This window comes from Mizuhopecten yessoensis, unplaced genomic scaffold (assembly GCF_002113885.1).
Source record: "Mizuhopecten yessoensis strain PY_sf001 unplaced genomic scaffold, ASM211388v2 scaffold7453, whole genome shotgun sequence".
NCBI lineage: Eukaryota > Metazoa > Mollusca > Bivalvia > Pectinida > Pectinidae > Mizuhopecten > Mizuhopecten yessoensis.
In genome coordinates, this window is record NW_018407055.1 from 209640 (window position 1) to 231437 (window position 21798).

Here is a 21798-nt window from a genome sequence, read left to right on the forward strand (position 1 = left end):
ATATTAAGTTCAGACAACAGTGGACTTCAGAAGACAACGGATTATACTTCCAACCCGTTGGTAGTTTAAGGGTGATATGGATTTCGGCACAACTAATATGTCACGTTGTGGACACGGAAGTACTGGCACCATTGCGGGAATATCGAAAAATTAATAATTAATGAAAATTAAATTAAACTAAGCAAAATACCAATGAGCTTGAGAAAGTCTACAGTGTCTGAAAAAAAGTAGTAAGGGATTCCCAGAGTGCTAAATAAGGTTAGAGACACATCGGATTAATATAGTCAGTCAACGAGTTATGTTGTATATGTAGGTAGTCCATACTGAGCAGACATTAAATAGTCCTTCAAATATGACTGTATTTATATGAAGAAGCTGAATTTAAACTGGCATTTTGTCTTTATCGATTCGGTTTGCACAGTTGAAAAATTGCTGATGATTCCCACCGCAGTTGAAAAGTAAACCATTCAGACCTTTATGAGTGCGTAATAACTTACGAAGTATTACCAAAAGGTTTTAAGATTTGCTCCAGTTACAGAGAAGAGTGTTTGAATGTTTCTCGGTGAGTAGATTGTAGCTGTATCAATCACTATTTTAGTTATGTTAACCAGGTTTCTACCAGAACTACACGTTCTTTTAACAGCAAAAACAAATGTGAAAAAAATGAAGAACGGCTAATTATAAATCATGTGTAAGTTTCTATGTATTTTATGGAACCGTTTAGAAAGCTCACTCCATAGTGTATATAGTGTATCTAGTTTGTGTCTTCTAAGAAGGAATACCTGCAGAAAATGTTTTAGATGTGACAAATAGTTTTAATACTTTAACTTGTCAGGATCTGCACATTGTTAATTGTGTATTACAGGGCCCTATTGTAAATTAGATGTAGATCTAAATATGTAACCGTTTCTAAATAAAAGATTTTATTATTATTATTGTTATAGATTTAACATATTGTCGGCATTTTCAAAAGATCAAAGGAAATATTCAAAATTGCCTAGGATTGTAAATATTTCAAACATTGCAGACAATCTGAAGACATCAAATTCATTTTGATGAAATTATCCGTCAAATACAAAAAGAAGTTCCAAAAAAACTGACAAATGGAAATGTTGAAAAATTGGTGACCTTCGACCTAAAAGGGAAGACTTTAATTTGACGCCTTTTTAATACAATGTGATGAAAAAATCTAGTCCCGAACGGTTTTTGAGCTATGGCCCTTTTAAGATTTTGACATATGACGGTATGTTGGCCATATTGGATTTTTGAAATGTATCAGGTTTGTTTGTTGAGACGTTAGGTCCCCGCGACACAAGATGCTCATTTCCGGTCTGAAGCATCAAAAAGAAACCCTAAATACGTTATACACATTGAAAGCAACTTAAATGTTACAAAATAAAAATGGTAATACCAAAATGAGCCCGACGCTAGACACGGATGGTGAAACGGACCAATGACACACTATTTTCCTGCGAGGCCGGCATATAGACTTCATGTTGTATTGTCTAATACAGCGCAACACATTTCTTATACAACGTTTAGATAGATAGCAATCAACCAATGACGTGCCACGTTAGTATAATTTACATCGTGAACAAAACTTCCTTGTTCACTTCTTTATGACGTGAATGTCAATAGCTTAAACCGTGTAAACGTAATAACAAAAATATAAGCCCACCTCTTGTACTGATATCATGTCGCTTATATCAAGAGGTCGGAGAAAGAATGTGTGCATAATTTTGCTATGAATATTTGTACAGCTAAGCGTTTGCTCAAAATGTTCTTTATATACCAATATTTTGTTATTTTGTCAGACATTAATACGGCAATGCATTAAGCAGTAATTTCTATAATATTATTATAACAGCAATAACATAGTTTTGTCGTGGGTCAAATTTCGTTGAAGAAGCAAACGTTTAATTTGGAATTATTATCATATAAAATATTACTCTCCTTTCTTAATTGCACAAAATCATGCTTTTAAAGTGTAATGTAACCGTCGACATTCATGCTTAATTATCACAAAAACACAGGAAATTTTGGCAAAGTGATATACTTGAGCTCCACATGCTGCTTAAATGAGAAAACCATTTCCAAAGTCTTAAAATATGACAAAATACTCGTTTTTGAGGAAAAATAATCTTTCTCTGTGGGCTAAAATCTGCAAGAAGTCAAAAATCACCTTTGCGTAGTGCATTATTCGGACAAATGGACTCAATGCTGTAAAAAAGGCGAGTGAACGGCTTAATGGTCCATAGAGGCGGGAATTTAAATGGGAATGTTAGGATTTATTTCTTTGAAAGTTAATTCCATTAAACGCTTGCATGTGTCATTTTGGTATTAGATATTATATTTTGTATAAGTTTTTTTTATTTGAAGTCAGGAGCTTGTACCCCATGTACGTTAGGTTTATTTGTCATAACATAGAAACGGTTGAGATACTTGTTGGAAATGATAAAAGGAGCACATGAATTGATTTGCAACATTAACCCTAGGCACCCCTGCAGATCGGGGATCGGGTAAAGAATCCATCTGTATGTATAGTAAGAGGCGACTAAATTGAGAAACCCCTGCAGAATTCTCGATTTACTTTTGTACCCTCTACTAGGGGACTCCAAAGCGACCAAATTAAATCTGCTGCCCCTTTTGCAATATTTAGGATCTTAATTTTTGCTTCTACATTCTCTCATTTCCTAACGCCCTACTTGGCAATACTGAGTGTACTGAATGTTGAGCGTTCGCCAAGGTGAGGAAGACAATGAGTTCTGTCCCTAGGCCGGGGCATACAAAAGTCCTTAAAATGATAGTTGTTAACGTTCAGCATTATAGGTAATGACAACAACTGGTTCAACCGATGTTGTAATGCTGTGCTGGGTGCCGTCGGTGAGATAGCAGTATCTCAAGAAGGCAAGTATACTGACATACCCTGTCTCCGACACAAATACACACATGCACGCGTACACACAAACATGGAGGCACGTCCTTAAATGACCTCAGCTGTTGAATAGGACTTTAACAAATATAAAACCAAATCTAGCCCTGGGGATTCATGACATTAGCTAATACGAGAGGGTTAAACTACGAGTTAACGGGCAAACAAAACCTAATTACTATGTGTACAAATGATGATAGCGATGTCACTTTAACTTCCCGTCATACACTCTCAGTACTTGGAAACTAAAAAGCAATTGCTTTGCCGAGGGGAGGGGTCTAGGCGTTTGGGATTATGGGGGAAATCTAATCCAGAACAGTTAAGCATCTTTTGGGATCATGCAACCAATATTATCATAAATAAATGAACGCTTTTTGTTTCATTGGGTGCTGAATGATAAAATGATAAAATATAGGGATAATAGGTAAAATATAACTTTAAACACAATATTTTGAACGATTGCATAAATGTCAAGGGATATCGATTTTTTTTAATTCCCTATCCTAATGCTAAGTATGTACTTTGCAGAGAAGATTTAAGAGTGGTAGATCCTAATCGCATTTGTAAATATTAGAGAATGATTTTTTATTTTTTTTGGCAATAGCACCGGCCATGTTTGCAGTCCTTAAGCAAAAACTATGATATCGGTGTATGAAATGCTGCTGGAAATAAGAATTGGAAGTCCCGCCACTTTTAACCGTAAACCGGTCTTCATAAACTAATTTTTCCGTTAATTATTCGACATATTTCTCTTTAAAAAATGGTGTTAATATGCTTATGATAAAAGACACTTCAACCGTTTGCTTTCGATTATGATTGTGATAGTCAAGTTGACAAAACCATTATGTTATAACTGATAACAGCGAAGGACATACATTTCCAATCAACATACTTAAAATGAAAGGTATAAGACAGCACATTGATAAATATCTGGTTAGCTTCATCGCACTTAAATGCAAACTTTTTAATCATTATATGTTTAAACTTATTTAACTTCCAAACTAAAATAAGAACTTCATTCATAATGATCAATTGATGAAAAGAAACCTTAAATATTGTAATTTTCAGATGTTATTTTCAAAAAGTATAATTTGAAAACTTGCGTTAACAACTCGTTAAGATGACCAGGCCTTACATAAGTTGAGCCTGCTATTTATATATTTAGTAATACAGGTTTGTTAAGACCGTAAGGTTCCTAGGATCAAATAGTTTGATTAATCGTCTGTTTAGAGCTTTTAAACCCAGACAACAGTGGACTTCAGAAGACGACGGTTTTCGTTATCGAAAATAGATAAGAAAGTTAGAAGCCTATAACTGAATAGGTCACCCACTGTATGATAACAATTTACATTACCTTCTAAGATAACAATACACACGTACCGTGTACGACATCGTGGTCCATATCCATGTTGAATGGCTGAGTCGTCTATACGTAATTATGTCATTGTATATTGTATGTATATATGTGTTTCTATCTATTGTTTTGTTTACGAATCGAATGTCTTTTCGTGTGCTGTTACTGTACATCTATGCTTGCCCAGCCTCCAAATTATTGTATGTAACGTTATGTACTCGCTATATCATGTGTCCTTTTCACGTTCACGTCACAGTGTATTTTATAACGATATATGACAATGGTTAAAACAGTAATAGGCATATCACGTGATGGGACATGTAGGAACACTAGGGGGTGTATGACTAATTCAACCGTGTACTATTATGTACATATCGTGTATAAATGTTCCCTGAATACACACAATCTGAAAAACTTACTTTTTTTTCTCTATGTGACTAGTATTTTATTAATCAGCTGTAATGATATTGAGTTAAACCCAGGTCCTCTGCGTAACCTAGAAATTTCTCATCTCAATATAAGATCCTTAAGAAACAAGACAGATATTGTTGAAACTGAATTAAATAAAAGTGATATTATCTGCCTAACCGAAACACACCTCACCCCTGAAATACCTAATACTGAACTAATAATTCCATGTTACTCTGAAAATCTTTATAGGCTGGATAGAAAAACTGGTCCTGGTGGTGGGGTCTTAATCTATCACAAAAATAACATTTTCACCAAAAGACGACATGATCTTGAACATGATGAAGTTGAAATGATATGGGTGGAAATTCACATTGAGTCGCACAAGTTTCTTCTGGCTTGTCTATATAGACCAGAATCACCAGTTAGATATTGGGAAATCTTAGATTCAGTCATTGAAAAAGCTGTGAACACTAACTTAGATATAGTGATCACTGGTGATATTAATATCAATATGTTAAATCTTCAACCCCACTCGCACCTTGGTAGACTAATAACAAAATTTAATCTTTCTAATTTTATCACAGACCCCACTCGTATCACTCCAACTTCATCAACTTCAATTGATATTGTCTTTTCCAACAACAGAAATATAGTTAAAAATGCATCTGTGCTTCCTCCTATATGTAGTGACCATTCTCTGATACAATTTAACATTTCCTATGCAGTTTTTAAAAAACAAACCTATCGAAAGAAAATTCTTATTTATCAAGATGCAGATTATGATCAGATGAATAGATGTATTTTAGAAAAAGATTGGGAAAACCTTATCAATATACATGATACAAATGAATTTAACAATATTTTATGTGATACAATAAAGCACTTAATTAATGAATCTATACCCACTAAATATGTAACAATTAGACCAAATGATAAAAAATGGATGACTAATGATATTAGACTACATATAAGACAACGAAATAGGGCTCATAGGAAAGCAAAATCTAGTAATTCGGCTTTTCACTGGGAAAATTATAGAAAAAAAAGAAATGAAACCATTAGTAGAATACGTGATGCCAAGAAAAAGTATGTTGAAAATTTACAAAAATCATTAACCGACAAAACTATTCCCCCTAACAAGTGGTGGAAAATTGCACGAAATGTCCTTAATATAAACAACAAATCTACTTCTATTCCCCCACTAACACACAATAATTCATTTATTCAACATCCATTTGACAAAGCTGAATGCTTAAATAAATACTTTGCATCAATATCTACCACTTCTGAAAATACTGAACCTATACCTGAAACTACTAATGATTTTCCTAATTCCATAAATGATATTGTTATAACCCAACAGGATGTTAAAGATCAGCTATTTCTTTTGAATGTTAATAAACCTGCTGGACCAGATGATATGATTCCCAGAATAATCAAACAATTACATCCATCTATTCTCTTTCCTCTAACTCTTCTATTTAACAAAACACTTGAAACTGGTATTATCCCCCTCAGCTGGAAGATGGCTAATATTAACGCTATTTATAAAGGTAAAGGATTAGTTAATGAGGTGTCTAATTACAGACCAATCTCTGTTACTTCATGTTTTAGTAAAATGTTAGAAAAAATCGTTTTCAAATATCTATATAATTACCTCAGTACATATAAAATCATTACAAAACACCAGTCTGGCTTTACACCTAAAGATTCAACTGTAAATCAATTATTGTCTATTTACCATACCATTGTTAATTGCCTAGATCAAAATAAAGAAATCAGAATTATATTCTGTGACATAAGCAAGGCTTTTGATAGAGTTTGGCACAATGGTCTGCTTTACAAGTTGGAATCATATGGTGTTAAAGGTAATCTTTTAAATTGGTTTCGTAACTTTTTATCAGACAGAAAGCAGAGAGTACTAACTGAAGGTTATACATCAACCTTTGACCCTGTTCAAGCAGGGGTTCCACAAGGCTCAGTCCTCGGTCCGTTATTGTTTTTAATATATATAAATGATATTGTTGATTGTGTTTCCAGTAAAATTAAATTATTTGCAGATGACACCTCTCTCTATGGTATATGTGATAATAATCCCATTGAATTGGCACAAAATCTTTCCAATGACTTGAGTAATATTAAGCTGTGGGCCACTAAATGGGACATTAAATTTAATCCTTCTAAAACTGAATCTGTAATTTTCTCAAGGAAAACTAATAAGAATCATCCTATTGTTAATTTTTATGACGCACCAATTGTTGAAAGCAAAACACATACACATCTGGGCCTTACACTTAGTGATGATGCCAAATGGAACCAACACATATCTAATATATATGAAAAAGCATTTAAAAGAATAAATATCTTAAGGTTACTAAAAAATAAAATTGATAGAAAATCCTTGACAACCTTATATATATCCTACATAAGACCAGTTATTGAATATGCAGATGTTGTGTGGGACAATTGCACACTAGCTCAAAAAAAACTATTAGAATCAATACAATTAGAGGCTGCAAGATTAATTACAGGTTTACGTAGAGGGACATCACATGATAAATTATACAAGGAATTAGGATGGGAAACTTTGAGCTGCAGAAGAAATAAACATAAACTAATTTTAATGTATAGAATAATGAATAATGAAACCCCAGATTACCTAAGAGAAATTATTCAACCATATATTCATGATGAAACCCTTGACAGATATCCCCTCCGAACAAACAGATTATTTGATCCCCCTTTATGTCGTACTGTAAAATATTTTGAAAGTTTTTTTCCGTCCATGCTAAATGAAATGAATAGACTTGCCCCAGATATTACTAGCATCCAATCTACCACACAGTTAAAAAGGTTACTAACTACAAAGCAATATATGAAATCTGAAACAAATGATGTTTTTAAATACTTTGGCAATCGTGATGTAAACATTATACTTTGCCAATTAAGAAATAATGCTAGTAATCTAAATTATGATCGTTATAAAGATCACTTAATTGAATCTCCAATGTGTGAGTGTAACGGATCTTTCGAAACTGCTGCACATTATTTTTCTGAATGTAATCAATATAATAATATTCGCCAGACTCTCCAACGGAGTTTGAATCATCACACTCACAATCATCCGTGTACAAATGTCCTAATACATGGTTGTAATAGTTGTAATGATTTACAAAATAGAGATATCTTATCTCATGTATCAAACTTTATATCGCAATCAAAAAGATTTTCATTAATATAGTATTTGACTTACCCTTACTATTTTTTGGAACATAATTATACATTCTTACATTCTAATATATTAAAAAAAAATAAAAAATAAAAAATCTTTTATTCTTTTTATTTTCTTTCAAGTTATATGTATAAAAGCTTTATACCTCCCACAGTGAACTACAATGATATAGTAGTACAAGATATATCTAATGTAATATAATATGGAATTAATTAGATGCTTTATTCTACCTTTGATAATTACTAATTTAGCTGGTATGTACACCTATTGAATGAAATTGACTCTGGGCAGCTTAGATGGGTTTTTTCTTTCTTTTTTTTGTGTGGGTATTTTTGTGTTTTTTTGTGTGTTTTTTTTTGTGTGTTTTTTATGTTTTCTATTTTCTTCTTCTTTTTTAAGCTTACATCAAGATATGGAGTAACTCCTTTCAATTTAATTAAAGAATTACTACTTTACTTACAGGAGTTGGTGTAGCCCTACCTACAAATTATATATCTATTTGCCGAAATTGGCTTTTGATCCTTAACAGTGTGTGATGGCTAGTGTGTTATACATATGGACTGTATGGCCTGTATCTGTTGAGGGAATAAATCCAATATCACCAAATATGTATACCCAACAGTTTACCTTATATGAATACCAGTAACTCATTGTCAGATACTTGATGTTATTCACTGAAGATAATAGTCTAGTAAATATCTCAAATTAAATATCCCTAGTGAAAGGGTTACTATATCTCAAGAATACTGAACAAGTCTGTTTACATCAAGGAGTTACTTCCCCTTATCCCAAACATCATATCAATGTACAAATATATGTCTGTGTTTCTTACAACCTGTTGTCACTTTAAGGAGAGGACTTAGATAGGCTAAGCCTGATGTTATTGACTATTGCTTATATTGTCAATAAAATTTGTTGAAATTAAATTAAAAAAAAAACAATTTACACGCTTTGCGTACTTAAATTCAACAATGATAGTGGTGTTCATACCTCGTACTCCCGATTCTCACGAACATATCGTAGCCTCCCAAAACACACACGCATACACTACACGCATGCATCTTGCACACAGGGTGTGTGTGTGTGGGGGGGGGGGGGGGGCTCCTTAAATGACCATTGTTAAACAGTACTAAACCAAACCAAACTTCCCGATTTTTTCGATTCTAAATTTATCAGTAAAACTCGTGTGTGGTCAAGCTGAAAGTCTGTACGAGTCATCTTATTTTGATTATTTTTTAAACCAAGAAACCATCCCAAAATTGTCTCCCGATACACTGTTCTTTTTTGAGATTTTTTTATTCAATTTTTGACAATATTGATGCATCAAGTTTGCGCTCAATCCTTATCCTGGGTAAATAATACCAGGTATTTGGAGTATCAGATAAAAGGGTACAATGTATAGGGTTGTCTACCTGTGTCAATAGGTTTTTTTTATAAATAATGTACAATATCATTGAAGGACGAGAGTTAATCGAAATTTGGCGTGTCCAGTTTCGTATCTCAATTTGCTTCAACGGGAATAATATTTTCAAAACTGTATAACCTATCAAATCCAGGAAATAAAGCCGAACGAGACTTATGTTTTACAGAGACAAAGCTCCAGATACAAACCGGTATATTGGTAGATCTAAAATACTTTGTTTTGGATAGAGAAGACAATTTGAATTTAGTTCATCTGTGTATTGACCTACAGCAAAATAACCAACACCAAAGTGCTCAGACTATGTTAGAGAGAGGCGTAAATAGGCAAAAAATCATACTTACAGGTCGAGTTTCGCTGGAGAACAGAATAATACCACTGTACCAGCCTGAAACCCATGTGTTCTCTTAACCAATAAAGAGAAACAAGACGAGCGATATTATATATCTTAACAGTACTTTCTTACGTCAGACACTATAAATTTAATTATCTGATAAATGACAAAAATTGACGAAATACTGAGAAACGAATCTTTGGTAAAATTTGTTTTAGCATATCAAAGTCCCTTACAGGGTGTTGTAAGTTTCTACTTATTTTTTATTATTATTCATATATTTACTTAATATGAATGTAATTTGTGTGAAAGATCTAGTTGAGTTACAGTGCGCATCAGTTGTTCTGGTCCACTGTTGGTGTCTTTCCCCTTGTTCATCCCTTTGTGCTACTGTCAAGTTGCGAAGAAGATCCACAGAGATACAATACTTAATCTAACAGTCTAATGTTCATTACTGGTCATTGCTAACTTAAATGCAGAAGATATAAACACCCGTTTTCATCATTTAATGAGTAGGACCGGGGAAGGGTGAACATGACATGGGAGGGGGAAAGGTCCTACAAAGTACAAAGGTGTAAATTATAACATATTTTGTGTTGTTTGTTGGATTTTATGACCAATAGAAAAAAACTTCTGTTGCTGTATGTTTGGTGAACTGTTTATATAGCAGTAAAACAGCCAATTGTTTGATGTTGCTTTTATTCCAACGAAAGGAGAAATCTTGTTACAAATTGAAAGTCACAAAATATAGTACATATATATATATATGATGAACATAAATGAATGATATTATCAAAGAAATTCAACAACAACATAGGTTATATTTAAACAACAACTTGATTGCAAAATGAATATTGAATAATAACTTAACTGAGCAAAACACTAGTACACTTAGCGATCGATCCAAAATAGTACTATTGATTTTTTCCATAAGATTAGAAATACTTCATTTAATGGAAAAATGAATTGTGGAAATGAGTATTCAATAATAGGAGAACTTCCGAATGAAACACGATTCTTAAATTATGTAAACGATAACTTACATGATCATGAAATATTTGTTTAGAAAAAAAAAAGAGAAAGATCTATGGTCCAGTACGCTTTGCAGTGAGAAGTGATGTCAATTACTGAATTCTTCAATATAAAGCTCGAAAGGCAAACGTAATGAATATAAATGGTGTTATCAATACGTAGCATACATATAAAATAAGTGAAAAAATGACGGTTTGTCGTAAAAGCCAAATGCCTAATTAGGTCGGCTACAATGGCAAGATGCGCATAAAAATTATGCAAATTTAATCATTTCTCAAAATAATTAACAATATTTGAATTGACTAATTTGAAGTTGAAAAGAATGAAGAAGAAAAAATCATTCACTGAATACTACATACATCTGTACAATATCGAATAAATGCAAGAGGTACACAACATTAAAATGATACAAACAAAACAATCTAACCTGTGTGAATATGTCTTCCTTTAAACTGTAAGACAACACTGGCAGTGACTTACCGGTCTCCGTACCACTGCTAAAATTGTGTATCTGCATTGAAAACTTACTTTTTTTCTAACATGACTATAGCTGGAACAAATCATTTTTTGAAAAGTAAACCCTACAAAATGGAACTACTTTGTAAAAGTTGAAATGAGCAAAGTATAATCAACTAAACTGTTCTAAATGACCAACATTCGAACCCTGTACCTCAAATTGGTATAACGTTGCTCTAACCGACTGAGCTACCAGTTCAACAGATGTGCCCTGGCCATATTGTAGTATAGTTAAATCCAAAACACCAAATTAAGGGGAAAAAACCATGAACAGGCTACAGTGGAACTGTTTAGTATTTTATCTGCAGTGGGACAAAGTTTGCAAAATCTAAACACTCACTATGGAACTACATCACGGATCGGATGATGTCAGTGATCGTATTAGTGGAGAATCATGTATAACGACACCATTCGCCAAAACGTTTCATAGCATAGTTTAGAATTTAACCAACCAAAGAAACGGAAAGTGTCTTATTGCATAGTAATTTAGGATTTAACAAGTCAAAGATACGGAAAATATCACATTACAGAGTTTAGAATTCAAGAAACCAAAGAGTCTGTCTCGTTACGTAGTTCAAAATTTAACCAAAGAAACAGAATATGTCTCGTTCCATAGTTAATGATTTAACCAATCAAAGAGACCGAGATAGTTAGTTTAATTTTGTTTAACGTCGTATTAACAGCTAAGGTCATTTAAGGACGTGCCTTCATGTGTGTGATGTATGCTTGCTTGCGTGTATGTATGCAGGAGACAGGATATGTTGGTGTGCTTGCCTCTTTGTGATAGCGCGGATCACCGACTTTATAGTACTATCTTACTGAAATGCCATGCCGAAGGTACCAAGCACAGCATTTCCCCCGGTCACATTATACTGACAACGGGTGAACCAGTTGTTGTCAATCCCCTCAATGCTGAACGTTAAGCACGGAATAACCACTATCATGTTTAAGGACTTTGGTATGTCCCGGTCTGGGGACAGAACCCATTGTCTTCCTCACCTGGGCGAACGCTCAACATTTTTGACTCAACATTCAAGCCAAAAGTCAGGTGTTGCCAAGCATGGCGCTAGGAAGTAAAAAGTATTAAGAAGTAGAAAGAATGATAAAGAACCCAACTAATGCAATGGGTGCAGCAGATGTATTTTGGTCGCTTTTGTGTCTGTCCCCAAATAGAGGACACCAAACCAAATCTCAAATTATGCAGGGGGTTCTAGCATTAGTCGCCTACTACAATACATGCAGTGGGAAACAGCAGGTGCATTCTTTTCCCGATCCCCCACCTACAGGGGTAATACTTAGATAAGGATTTAACTCACCAAAGAGACGGAGTGTCTCATGACAGAGTTTAGGATTAACCAGCCAAATAAACAGAATATGTATCGTTCCATAGTTACGAATTTAACTAACAAAAGAGACGGAAAGTGTCTCGTGACAGAGTTTAGGATTAACCAGTCAAAGAAACAGAATATGTATCGTTCCATAGTTAGGAATTTAACTAATAAAAGAGACGGAAAGTGTCTCGTGACAGAGTTTAGGATTAACCAATCAAAGAGACGGAGTGTCTCATGACAGAGTTTAGGATTAACCAATCAAAGAGACGGAAAGTGTCTCGTGACAGAGTTTAGGATTCACCAGTCAAAGAAACAGAATATGTATCGTTCCATTGGTAGGAATTTAACTAATAAAAGAGACGGAGAGTGTCTCGTGACAGAGTTTAGGATTAACCAATCAAAGAGACGGAGTGTCTCATGACAGAGTTTAGGATTAACCAATCAAAGAGACGAAGTGTCTCGTGACAGAGTTTAGGATTAACCAGCCAAAGAAACAGAATATGTATCGTTCCATAGTTAGGAATTTAACTAACAAAAGAGGCGGAAAGAGTCTCGTAACAGAGTTTAGGATTAACCAATCAAAGAGACGGAGTGTCTCATGACAGAGTTTAGGATTAACCAATCAAAGAGACGGAGTGTCTCATGACAGAGTTTAGGATTAACCAATCAAAGAGATGGAGTGTCTCATGACAGAGTTTAGGACTAACCAACCAGAGACGTAGAGTATTCACCAATAGAATGATAAACGTTCGAGAAACATAGCTTCTATCGATTAGATGCCGTATGAGGTGATACACATTGACAAGTGAGGTGAGGGTTAATAACACCGTTGTACAAATTAACTTTCAGTTTATTATAAAGTGCACTATCATTCACGCATTTGTTTTTTTGAGATTTGGATTTAGATAGTAATTCTCATAACAAGCAGTAACCTGTCTTCCTGTCGGGCCGAATTGTTTGACATTATATGTATTAGGATGAGACCAGAACAGCTTTAAACCCTGATCGTTTATGCCACGCAGAATTGACATTTTTGAACGGAAACTCTCATGTGGATTATGGTTGTTGTGGAATTCAACATTGAATTGTCTTGCTTTCTTCAGGACTCCGGTCGATATCATATCAGGAATAGCTGACCACTCTGACGACTCTATGTCCATTTTGATTATATCAATTTTTTTCTGGAAGAAAAAGACCATTTAATACAGTTCACTGAAGACTAACGCTGTAAACATTCCAAAAAAAATTTTTCATTATAAATATTCGTTTAAGCCCGGATGACCAAGTAAGCTAAGTCCGTGGTGCGTCGTCCGTCTGTTCTGCGTCAACTTTTAAAAAAAGACTTCTTCTCAAGAACCAAAAGGCGTAGGCTGATAATATTTGATCAGAACCATGTTGGGTTGAAGGGCTACCAAATGTGTTCAAATTAATGACCCTTGCTTATAATCAGGATCACGGGGGTCAAATATGTTCAAAACATTTTAACAGCTTCGTCTAAATAGCCAGAAGGTCAAGGATAATGAGTTTTGGCCAGGCATATGCTGCAATAAAGGGCTAACAACTTTGTTCAAATGAATGACCTTGAATTATATTTAAGGTCACAGGGGTGTAGTGTATTTAAAACATTTTAACAGCTTCTTCTGAATAACAATATAAGCTAGAATGATAATGATATTTGGCCAGTGGCATGCTTAGATGAAGGGCTTCCAAGTTTGTGCGAGTGAATGACCTTGACTTATATTCGAATTATATTCAAGATCACAGGGGTCAACTATGTTCAAACATTATATAACTTCTTCTGAACAACGAAAAAGCCAAGAATAATGATTATTGCCCAGGAACAAGCTTGGACAATGGGCTAATGAATGAATGTCAAAAGTTTGTCAAATTAATGACATTGAGTGACATTCAAGGTCGAAGCGGACAATTATGGTGAAAACTCTCAACCAACATCTTCTAAATAACAAAAAAGCACAGGCTAATGATATTTGGCCAGTAACATTTTTGGACAAAGTGCTACCAAGTTTATTCAAATGAATGACCTTGACTTATAAGCAAGGTCACATGGGGTTAACTTTGTTTCACATATTTTATCAAGTTCTTCTGAATAACAATAATTCGCAGAATGATGATAATTGACTGGTAACATGCTGGAATGAAAGGCTAGCAAAAAAAAAGTTTGGTAAAATGAATAACCTTGACTTATAGTCAAAGGTCACTTAGGTCAAATATGTTTAATACCTTTAATCAACTTATTCTGAATAACAAAAGAAGCCAAGCATTTTGATATTTGGCTGTTGATTGCTCAAATGAAATGTTCAAAACCTTTTAATGACTTCTGAATAACAAAAAGTCCCATGATGTTTATATTTGGCCAGTGATGTGCTGGGATAAAGGGCTACAAGTTCGTTCAAATGAATTGCATTGGCATATCATAATGGTCACAGGGGTCAAATATGTTTAAAACATTTTAAAAACTATTTATGAATAGCCAAAACGCCCAGGCTGATGATATTCCTCCAGTAACATGCTCCGATAGGAAACTTTGATGATTGCTGTTATGAATGACCTTCACGAATATACCAGGTCATATTGGTCAAATGTGTTAAAAAACAATTCTAAATAACTAAATAAGTGCATGCTGAGATGAAGGGCTTTAAAGTCTGTTCAACTTAATGAAATTGTTAGACTTTCAAAATCACATGAGGTAAAATATGTTTAAATATTTTAACATGTTCTTTCGAATGACTTACAGTCATATAATTTTAGTCCACTAAAAGGTGATAATGTAATACTAGGAGAGCGATGCCGGTCCATTCTTCCTCTTGTTACTTCTGATGACAGTTTTTTTTAATAATCTTAACACCTCTAGTCTAATAGCACACAATGACCAATCGTTGTTTTTTATTTAATATAATGAAAATCCCGCAATTTTCTAGAAATGACGCCGTTATTGAGTGAGATTTAAATATAGTAAAATTGTAATGAATGACGAACGTAACGCACACAAAAAGGTGATCGCAGACTCTGTTTAATACCTGCTTAACAAGATGACATTTGGTATCGCCTAGACTCTGTAACAGTTATCCCGGTATATCCTAAACTCTATATAATCCCTGCCAGACAACACGCCAAAATAGTCATAGAGAATAGGATGTCCGACAAGATGTCCAACAGTCCTCTCGATATATCCTAGAACCAATATAATCCCTAGACAATAGGATGTCCGACAAGATGTCCAACAGTCATCTCGATATATCCTAGAATCGGTGTAATCCCTGCCAGACAAGATGTAAAATAATCAACTCGGTATATCCTATATTCTGTATAATCCCTGCCAGACAAGATGTCAAACAATTACCCGGGTATATCCTACACTTTGTATAATCCCTGCCAGACAAGATGTCAAAAAATCTACTCGGTATGTCCTTGCATTTGTATATCTCTGGTCTCTCCCAGACTCTGTTATTCTTTGCCCGACAAACTGCCAAAACAGTCTTCCCGGTAGCTTCAGTATTCTGATGTTTTGCTTAATATCCGTCCTATTTATGTACCTTTAAAGTTGTCAATGAACAGCTAAGTCTTCCGTGTACACGTTCCCCATATGACTAAAGCTAATTGAGGATTGGGGAGGAGGTAACACTCCAAACAAGGAAACAATATATAAATACTTACATTGGTATGTCCTAACATCTGCATGATCCCCTCGAGATTCATCATTTTCCATTTCCCATGTTGTCCTTTAGGCTTTCCCCACAGTCCAAGGTTGTGAAAGGTTATTTTGTCCGATCTCTTGTGATCCTGTTTTCCAATACTTTGAACGAAAAATATCGAAGAAACTTCGATAATTTTATCTTTTATTTAGACAAATTAGCTGTGTGATATACACGAACAGTCTTGTGACTCTAAAGGGGGGTGGGGGTAGTTCTTTGTGCAAATGCAGTAAATTCGTTCAAAAATATTTCTGTATAGTTTGGTACATTAACTATAAGAAATAAAAGGCATACTTGTAACATTACTAACTCTATACAGGATGAGAGTTTACGTAAATTAAACTACATGCTTTTTATATGCAACTATACGCATAGTTTAGCCTACAGCAGAATCTCAAAACAAAGATGTCTGACATGTTTTCTTTATAACATGTACCGTCTTACCACACCATTTCTCATCAATATAAAAGGACCGGCGTTATGTCATAGAAATCGTTAAAATTGAAACAGGCAAGAAACGTTATCTGAGACCGTTTTTTTCTGTATTGAAATAGATTAAATTTATTGAAAACTGCTCTACATCCTGTGGATTCAAAATGGCGGCCTCCCTAAACGGAATTTGTACACGCACGGTTTCCCAAATAATGCAAGTGAATCGACTTGCTAGGTCTATGGGATTTCATGGTAGGTTTCTAATGGGGTTTCTTTTAGGTGTTTGTGTGCGTGTAACCTATGTAGATCACTCCGTGAGACCGTGAGGAGAATTCGCTATTAAAATAAGTAATTTACTATTTGGGTGAGAGTTTACATGAGATAGTATTTCGATGATTATTATAGTATTAGGGTGAGAGTATGCATGAATTAGTATGAAAATAATTAATATAGTATTAGTGCGAGAGTTTACATGATTTAGTATGAAAATAATTAATATAGTATTGGGGTGAGAGTTTACATGAGTTAGTCTTTTGATAATTGAAATAATATAAGGGGTAGTGAGAGCTTTCATGCGTTAGTATTTAAATGATTGATATTATGTTAAGGCGAAAGTTTACATGAAGTATTCAGATAAAAATATAGAAGTTGAATGAGAGCTACTATGAATAAGTATTAAACAAAATAATAAAGTGTTAGTGCAGGAGCTTACATAAATTATTATTAAAACAATTTAGATAGTCTACGGTATAGAGTTTACATTTATTCCTATGAAAATCAATAATATAGTTGTAGGGCGAGGGCTTCAACGAATTTCTATTAAAATAATCAATATGTGTTAGGAAGAGAGCTTATGTAAAATAGTAATATAGTACTAGGGTAAAATAATACATGAAATATTATGAAAATAAGTTATGTAGTGCTAGGGTTGAGAGTTTACATGTACTAGTATTTAGTCGATATATGAACAGTTTATAAATACATTGAGCCAATTCTGAAAAGTTATCATTGGTATTCCTAAGAGGTAATTTCTAAACTTATAATTGTTTATCTTAAATGAAGTATGGTCATAGGTGTTGTTTACCTTGGGTCAAAAGAATGCACTTCGCATCCATAAATCCTGGACACTTCGTCATCAAACGACCAGTCTCCTGCCACTCCAAAGGAATACACAATACAAGGGGAGGAGGGTCTGTACTCCGTGTCGTTACAAATGTCCCAGCCCCCGTCATCAACCTTTCCTATACGGACCACCTCTTTACAGTGGACTTGTGTTGACACCAGAAGCCTGTTCAATAACACAAACCGTTCATATGGTATGAAAAGACGCGCACAACCATAGCAAAATATCCTTTCTCATTTCATAATCCTACAGAACATGAACCTGTCGACATATTAATTGGTACTTACTGACATACACAGGGAAAAACTCTTCAATAAACTCATTGCTTATTTCATCTTTAAAGTCAATTTCGATTTAAGCATTGTATTAACTATACACTGACTGACCCCTCTCGTCCAACCTTGTTAAGCCTTTTTTATCATGTCAGAGTCTAGTTGAAAGTTAAAGAAAACAGTTGTGTTTTACATTAATAAAAAAAAGCGAAAAGTAAATTAAAATGTCGTCAGAAACAAATACAATCTGCGAAAGTGGAACCGAAACAGCGGTCAAACGACACAATCAGTTGTAGCAACACCAGGTTTTAAAGACCAATACACTAACTACGGTCCTAATGCCCACATAAGGTAGACTTAATCATCTCGGGTAGTAACCCACCTGAAATATTGTACTTATAAGGGAGACAGTTTTTATCGGGAGATATAAAATATCTTACTCTTTCAATGACAATGTTGATACTAATAAATCAATGGCAAGCAAAATGGCCAACTTGTACATTCCTACTGAACGCAAATGCCCTTGTGTATATAAATACGCTTATATACGCTGTTCTGACAGATTAAGTGACGAGGTTCAGCATCAATTAGGATTGTACATGTTTGTCTGCTTCCATATGACATGTAATATTATGTTGGTGAATTAAATTACAAGCTTCACTACGTCATGAACGACATAAAATACTTACTTATGATACAACGAAGCCAAAGCGTTGAGCGGTTGAGTTTTGATGAGCTCTGGGGTAAACACTTCGAGGGGACCATGGATTGGCATTTCGCGCATCTAAATTGAATGAAAATACAGCATAACGACTAGAACTATTTCTTTGTCACATATTCATTGGTTTATGATGTATCCGTCTTTAATTTCACATATTAATTGCTTGGACTTTTTTCGACTTTAACAGCAAGATACATGGATGCGCATAACTGGAAAGGTGGAACCTACCTGTAAACAATTATTTTTAATATCACCATAGATGTTCTCATATAAATAGCATTGGCCCTGTACCTCTCATATTAAATATACATGTACTCAGTGGCATGCTTTCTTGCATGGGTATAGACATGAGGGATTTCAAACATAACCGGTTTGTATCGCTGATATGTAATATTCAAGTTGGTTAACAGACAAAATAAGAAGAATTAATAGGTATGAGTGCGATATTCGATAATTTTCATATGAGTGAGGGTTGTAACAAAATATTGAAATACCATTGAAAGTGTATAGCAGCCAGTTTTCATCGGATTTCCCGAGAACAAGCACTGAATCTGCCTGTTAAAGTGGAAGGTCCTGTAACCCTCTTGGTAAAGTGCCCTGAGGACCTGTAGATGCTCCACGTACACGGCCTCGTTGCTGTCAGCTTTGATTCCGTGGAATGTTACTATCAGTTGGCCGACGGTCCTCAGCAGGCCGTTCTTTAACATGAACGAGAGTAACTGTGTCTCGCCTCCCTGTACGTCCATGACCATATAGTCGACATGTTTCTGTAGATAAACTTGATATTTAGCTGTAATAACCATTGCTCTGGTAATTTCCTGATACTGTCTTATCTTCTTTGAGAGAGCGCCTTTCGGAAGTTTACAAGATAAAATGTTATTACACGTGTTCTTTTAGCTGAAATATATACTTTATAAGAAATCACTGATTTCCTTATACTGCATAATGATGTGCAAGGAGAAAACATCCTTTGGAAGTTAATGAAATGGAATGTCATTGCAATGTTCTTAAACAAGACTTAGAAAAAAAATTGAACTTGTAACAGAAGCAAATACTGTATAGATAGGTAAGTCTCGACTTGCTTTGGTGTAACTGTGGTCAAAGTCATGTAAACATCTCATTACGTAATGTATGCCGTAATTTACGTTATCATATTGATATAACGTTTTATAGTATAGTACTGACGGACAAGCATTCACCGTTTGTCCGTCCGCGTTCTAACTGCTATACTCATCGTATCGTATCGTCTTTCTTTTGTCTCGTATATAATTGTTTTGTTTGCTTGTATCGCTTACAATTATGAAATTATCGACTTAATTCTTATTCTAAAATAAGTTTACTTATTGTTTTGGAATTCTGCAGTAAAAATTCGTTTTACTTTGCACTCATTCCTCCCAAAACTACTAAAACTCGTGCAATTATATGCTTTAATATGACGGCTGCTGAAATATTGCTGGGTATTGTGAGACTTGACAATGCAATTGTAAATGTGTAAAACAGAATAATTTTATTACAACAAAAAATAAACAAACGTCTGCAATATCGTACGAAATGCACATCGGCTGAAATAACCAATGAAAACAATTTAACACTCATACAATTATCTGAAATTTCGTCTGTTACAGTGCACAGATTTAACCATGACAGAATCAAACGATCTTCCCACTTTTTTGCTGCGATTTGGCGATGAATAACCAACAAGCTCGAATAAACATTAATAAATATAAACGAGACGGATATGTGAGTTTGAACCAATGCATTGACACGAATCAGAGACGTATATATTACAACAGGTCTCTGCACGAACGAAAGCTCATCCAAAGTTGTGCAATGTTTGAATGATCAAATATTTTAGACAAGGCATACCCTGTCTTTGTCTAACCACAAAAATGCATCGTCACCCCGGTCAAAAAACACGACCGGTGTCAACATCACAACAGTTCGCTACGCTCTGTCGCAAGATCGCGAATTTCAAACGCTATCAAGCGTCCATCAACCACGGTTTCCTAAGTTTCTGACGACATGTCAAATAACGCGGTTGTTGTAGCATCTAACGACTGTAGCCAAGTTTCCGTGAATTCTTCACAAATTCGAAACTTTTCGCACTGCTCATTCGACTTCCAAAAATAACTCCCTCGTGAAAGGTAAGATCTGATTACGGTGTTGAATTTATTGTCCATGCGCAAAATTTTCAAATTGTTACTTTGTTTGCTAATCAGCACGCGACGACACACTGTTCCAGCTATTGAACAAACTTTGAATTTCAAATATAACTTGTAAGTAAGATATAATATAAAAAGGAGAGAATGAAACGAGCTTTGGAAGCAAACAGTATAATGATTTGTTTGCTTGCAAAGCTGTGTCTTTCAAATAGATCATCATAAGTGCCAAACAAACATAGTTTAATGCTTAACTATACGGCACCGTGTGGCCATTCCTTTTTAACTCATTGGCGATTGTAAGGTTCAAAAAAATGAAAACCTATGGCTTAACTGTTCCATAATAAATTGATGAATTGTTAGATATCACTGAACTGACCTTAGAAGTGTGGTGAGTACACTCACAGTCTTATGTGGAGTTGCCTCCCTTGTGACGTGCATTGATAGATCACACCGATATTATATGTCATAATTGGTTTATCCCGCGCGGACCAGGACGGTCGCACATTCATTCGTTTTCCCTCTTGATTAAGCAAATCTGCAGTAAAACTTTATCAGCGTATGAATCCAGTTTTGCAAGGAAAAATTTAAACACCTCTCGTAATGGCTATTGATTTTCATACAAATAACGACGACAACAAATATGATAAAAACAAAGTAAACAAGGGCTCGTTATATCAACCTCTTTATTCATACCCTCAATGTCCGTGTTTAACCCTGGTCAGTTATCTCATTGAGCTATTCTTCGTGTTTGTGACAAGGTATATCAGTGACCTATAAGTATTGTTTGTGACCAGGTATCTCAGTGGTCTATAG

The 21798-nt window shown here is 34.6% G+C and overlaps 2 protein-coding genes across 3 annotated transcripts in view; one reads left to right on the plus strand and one right to left on the minus strand.

Moving 5' to 3' along the window:
* Positions 1–3796: 3796 nt before the first annotated feature.
* On the plus strand, positions 3797–9022 carry LOC110453560. Its single transcript, XM_021502538.1, has 2 exons — positions 3797–5782; positions 5877–9022. Exons 1-2 carry the CDS (start codon positions 4561–4563, stop codon positions 5900–5902), a joined length of 1248 nt encoding a protein of 415 aa, XP_021358213.1. The 5' UTR covers positions 3797–4560; the 3' UTR covers positions 5903–9022.
* Positions 9023–13409: 4387 nt separating this feature from the next.
* Positions 13410–21798, minus strand: part of LOC110453558 — a 32036-nt gene continuing 23647 nt past the window's right edge. For both annotated transcript variants that reach the window (XM_021502535.1, XM_021502534.1), the window contains 5 exons: positions 19318–19590; positions 18792–18886; positions 17792–17995; positions 16238–16376; positions 13410–13743 (listed from right to left, as the gene is read on the minus strand). In XM_021502535.1, coding sequence (XP_021358210.1) covers positions 13435–13743; positions 16238–16376; positions 17792–17995; positions 18792–18886; positions 19318–19590 — 1020 coding nt within the window. In that variant the 3' untranslated portion in view covers positions 13410–13434. The remainder of the gene's footprint in view (positions 13744–16237; positions 16377–17791; positions 17996–18791; positions 18887–19317; positions 19591–21798) is intronic.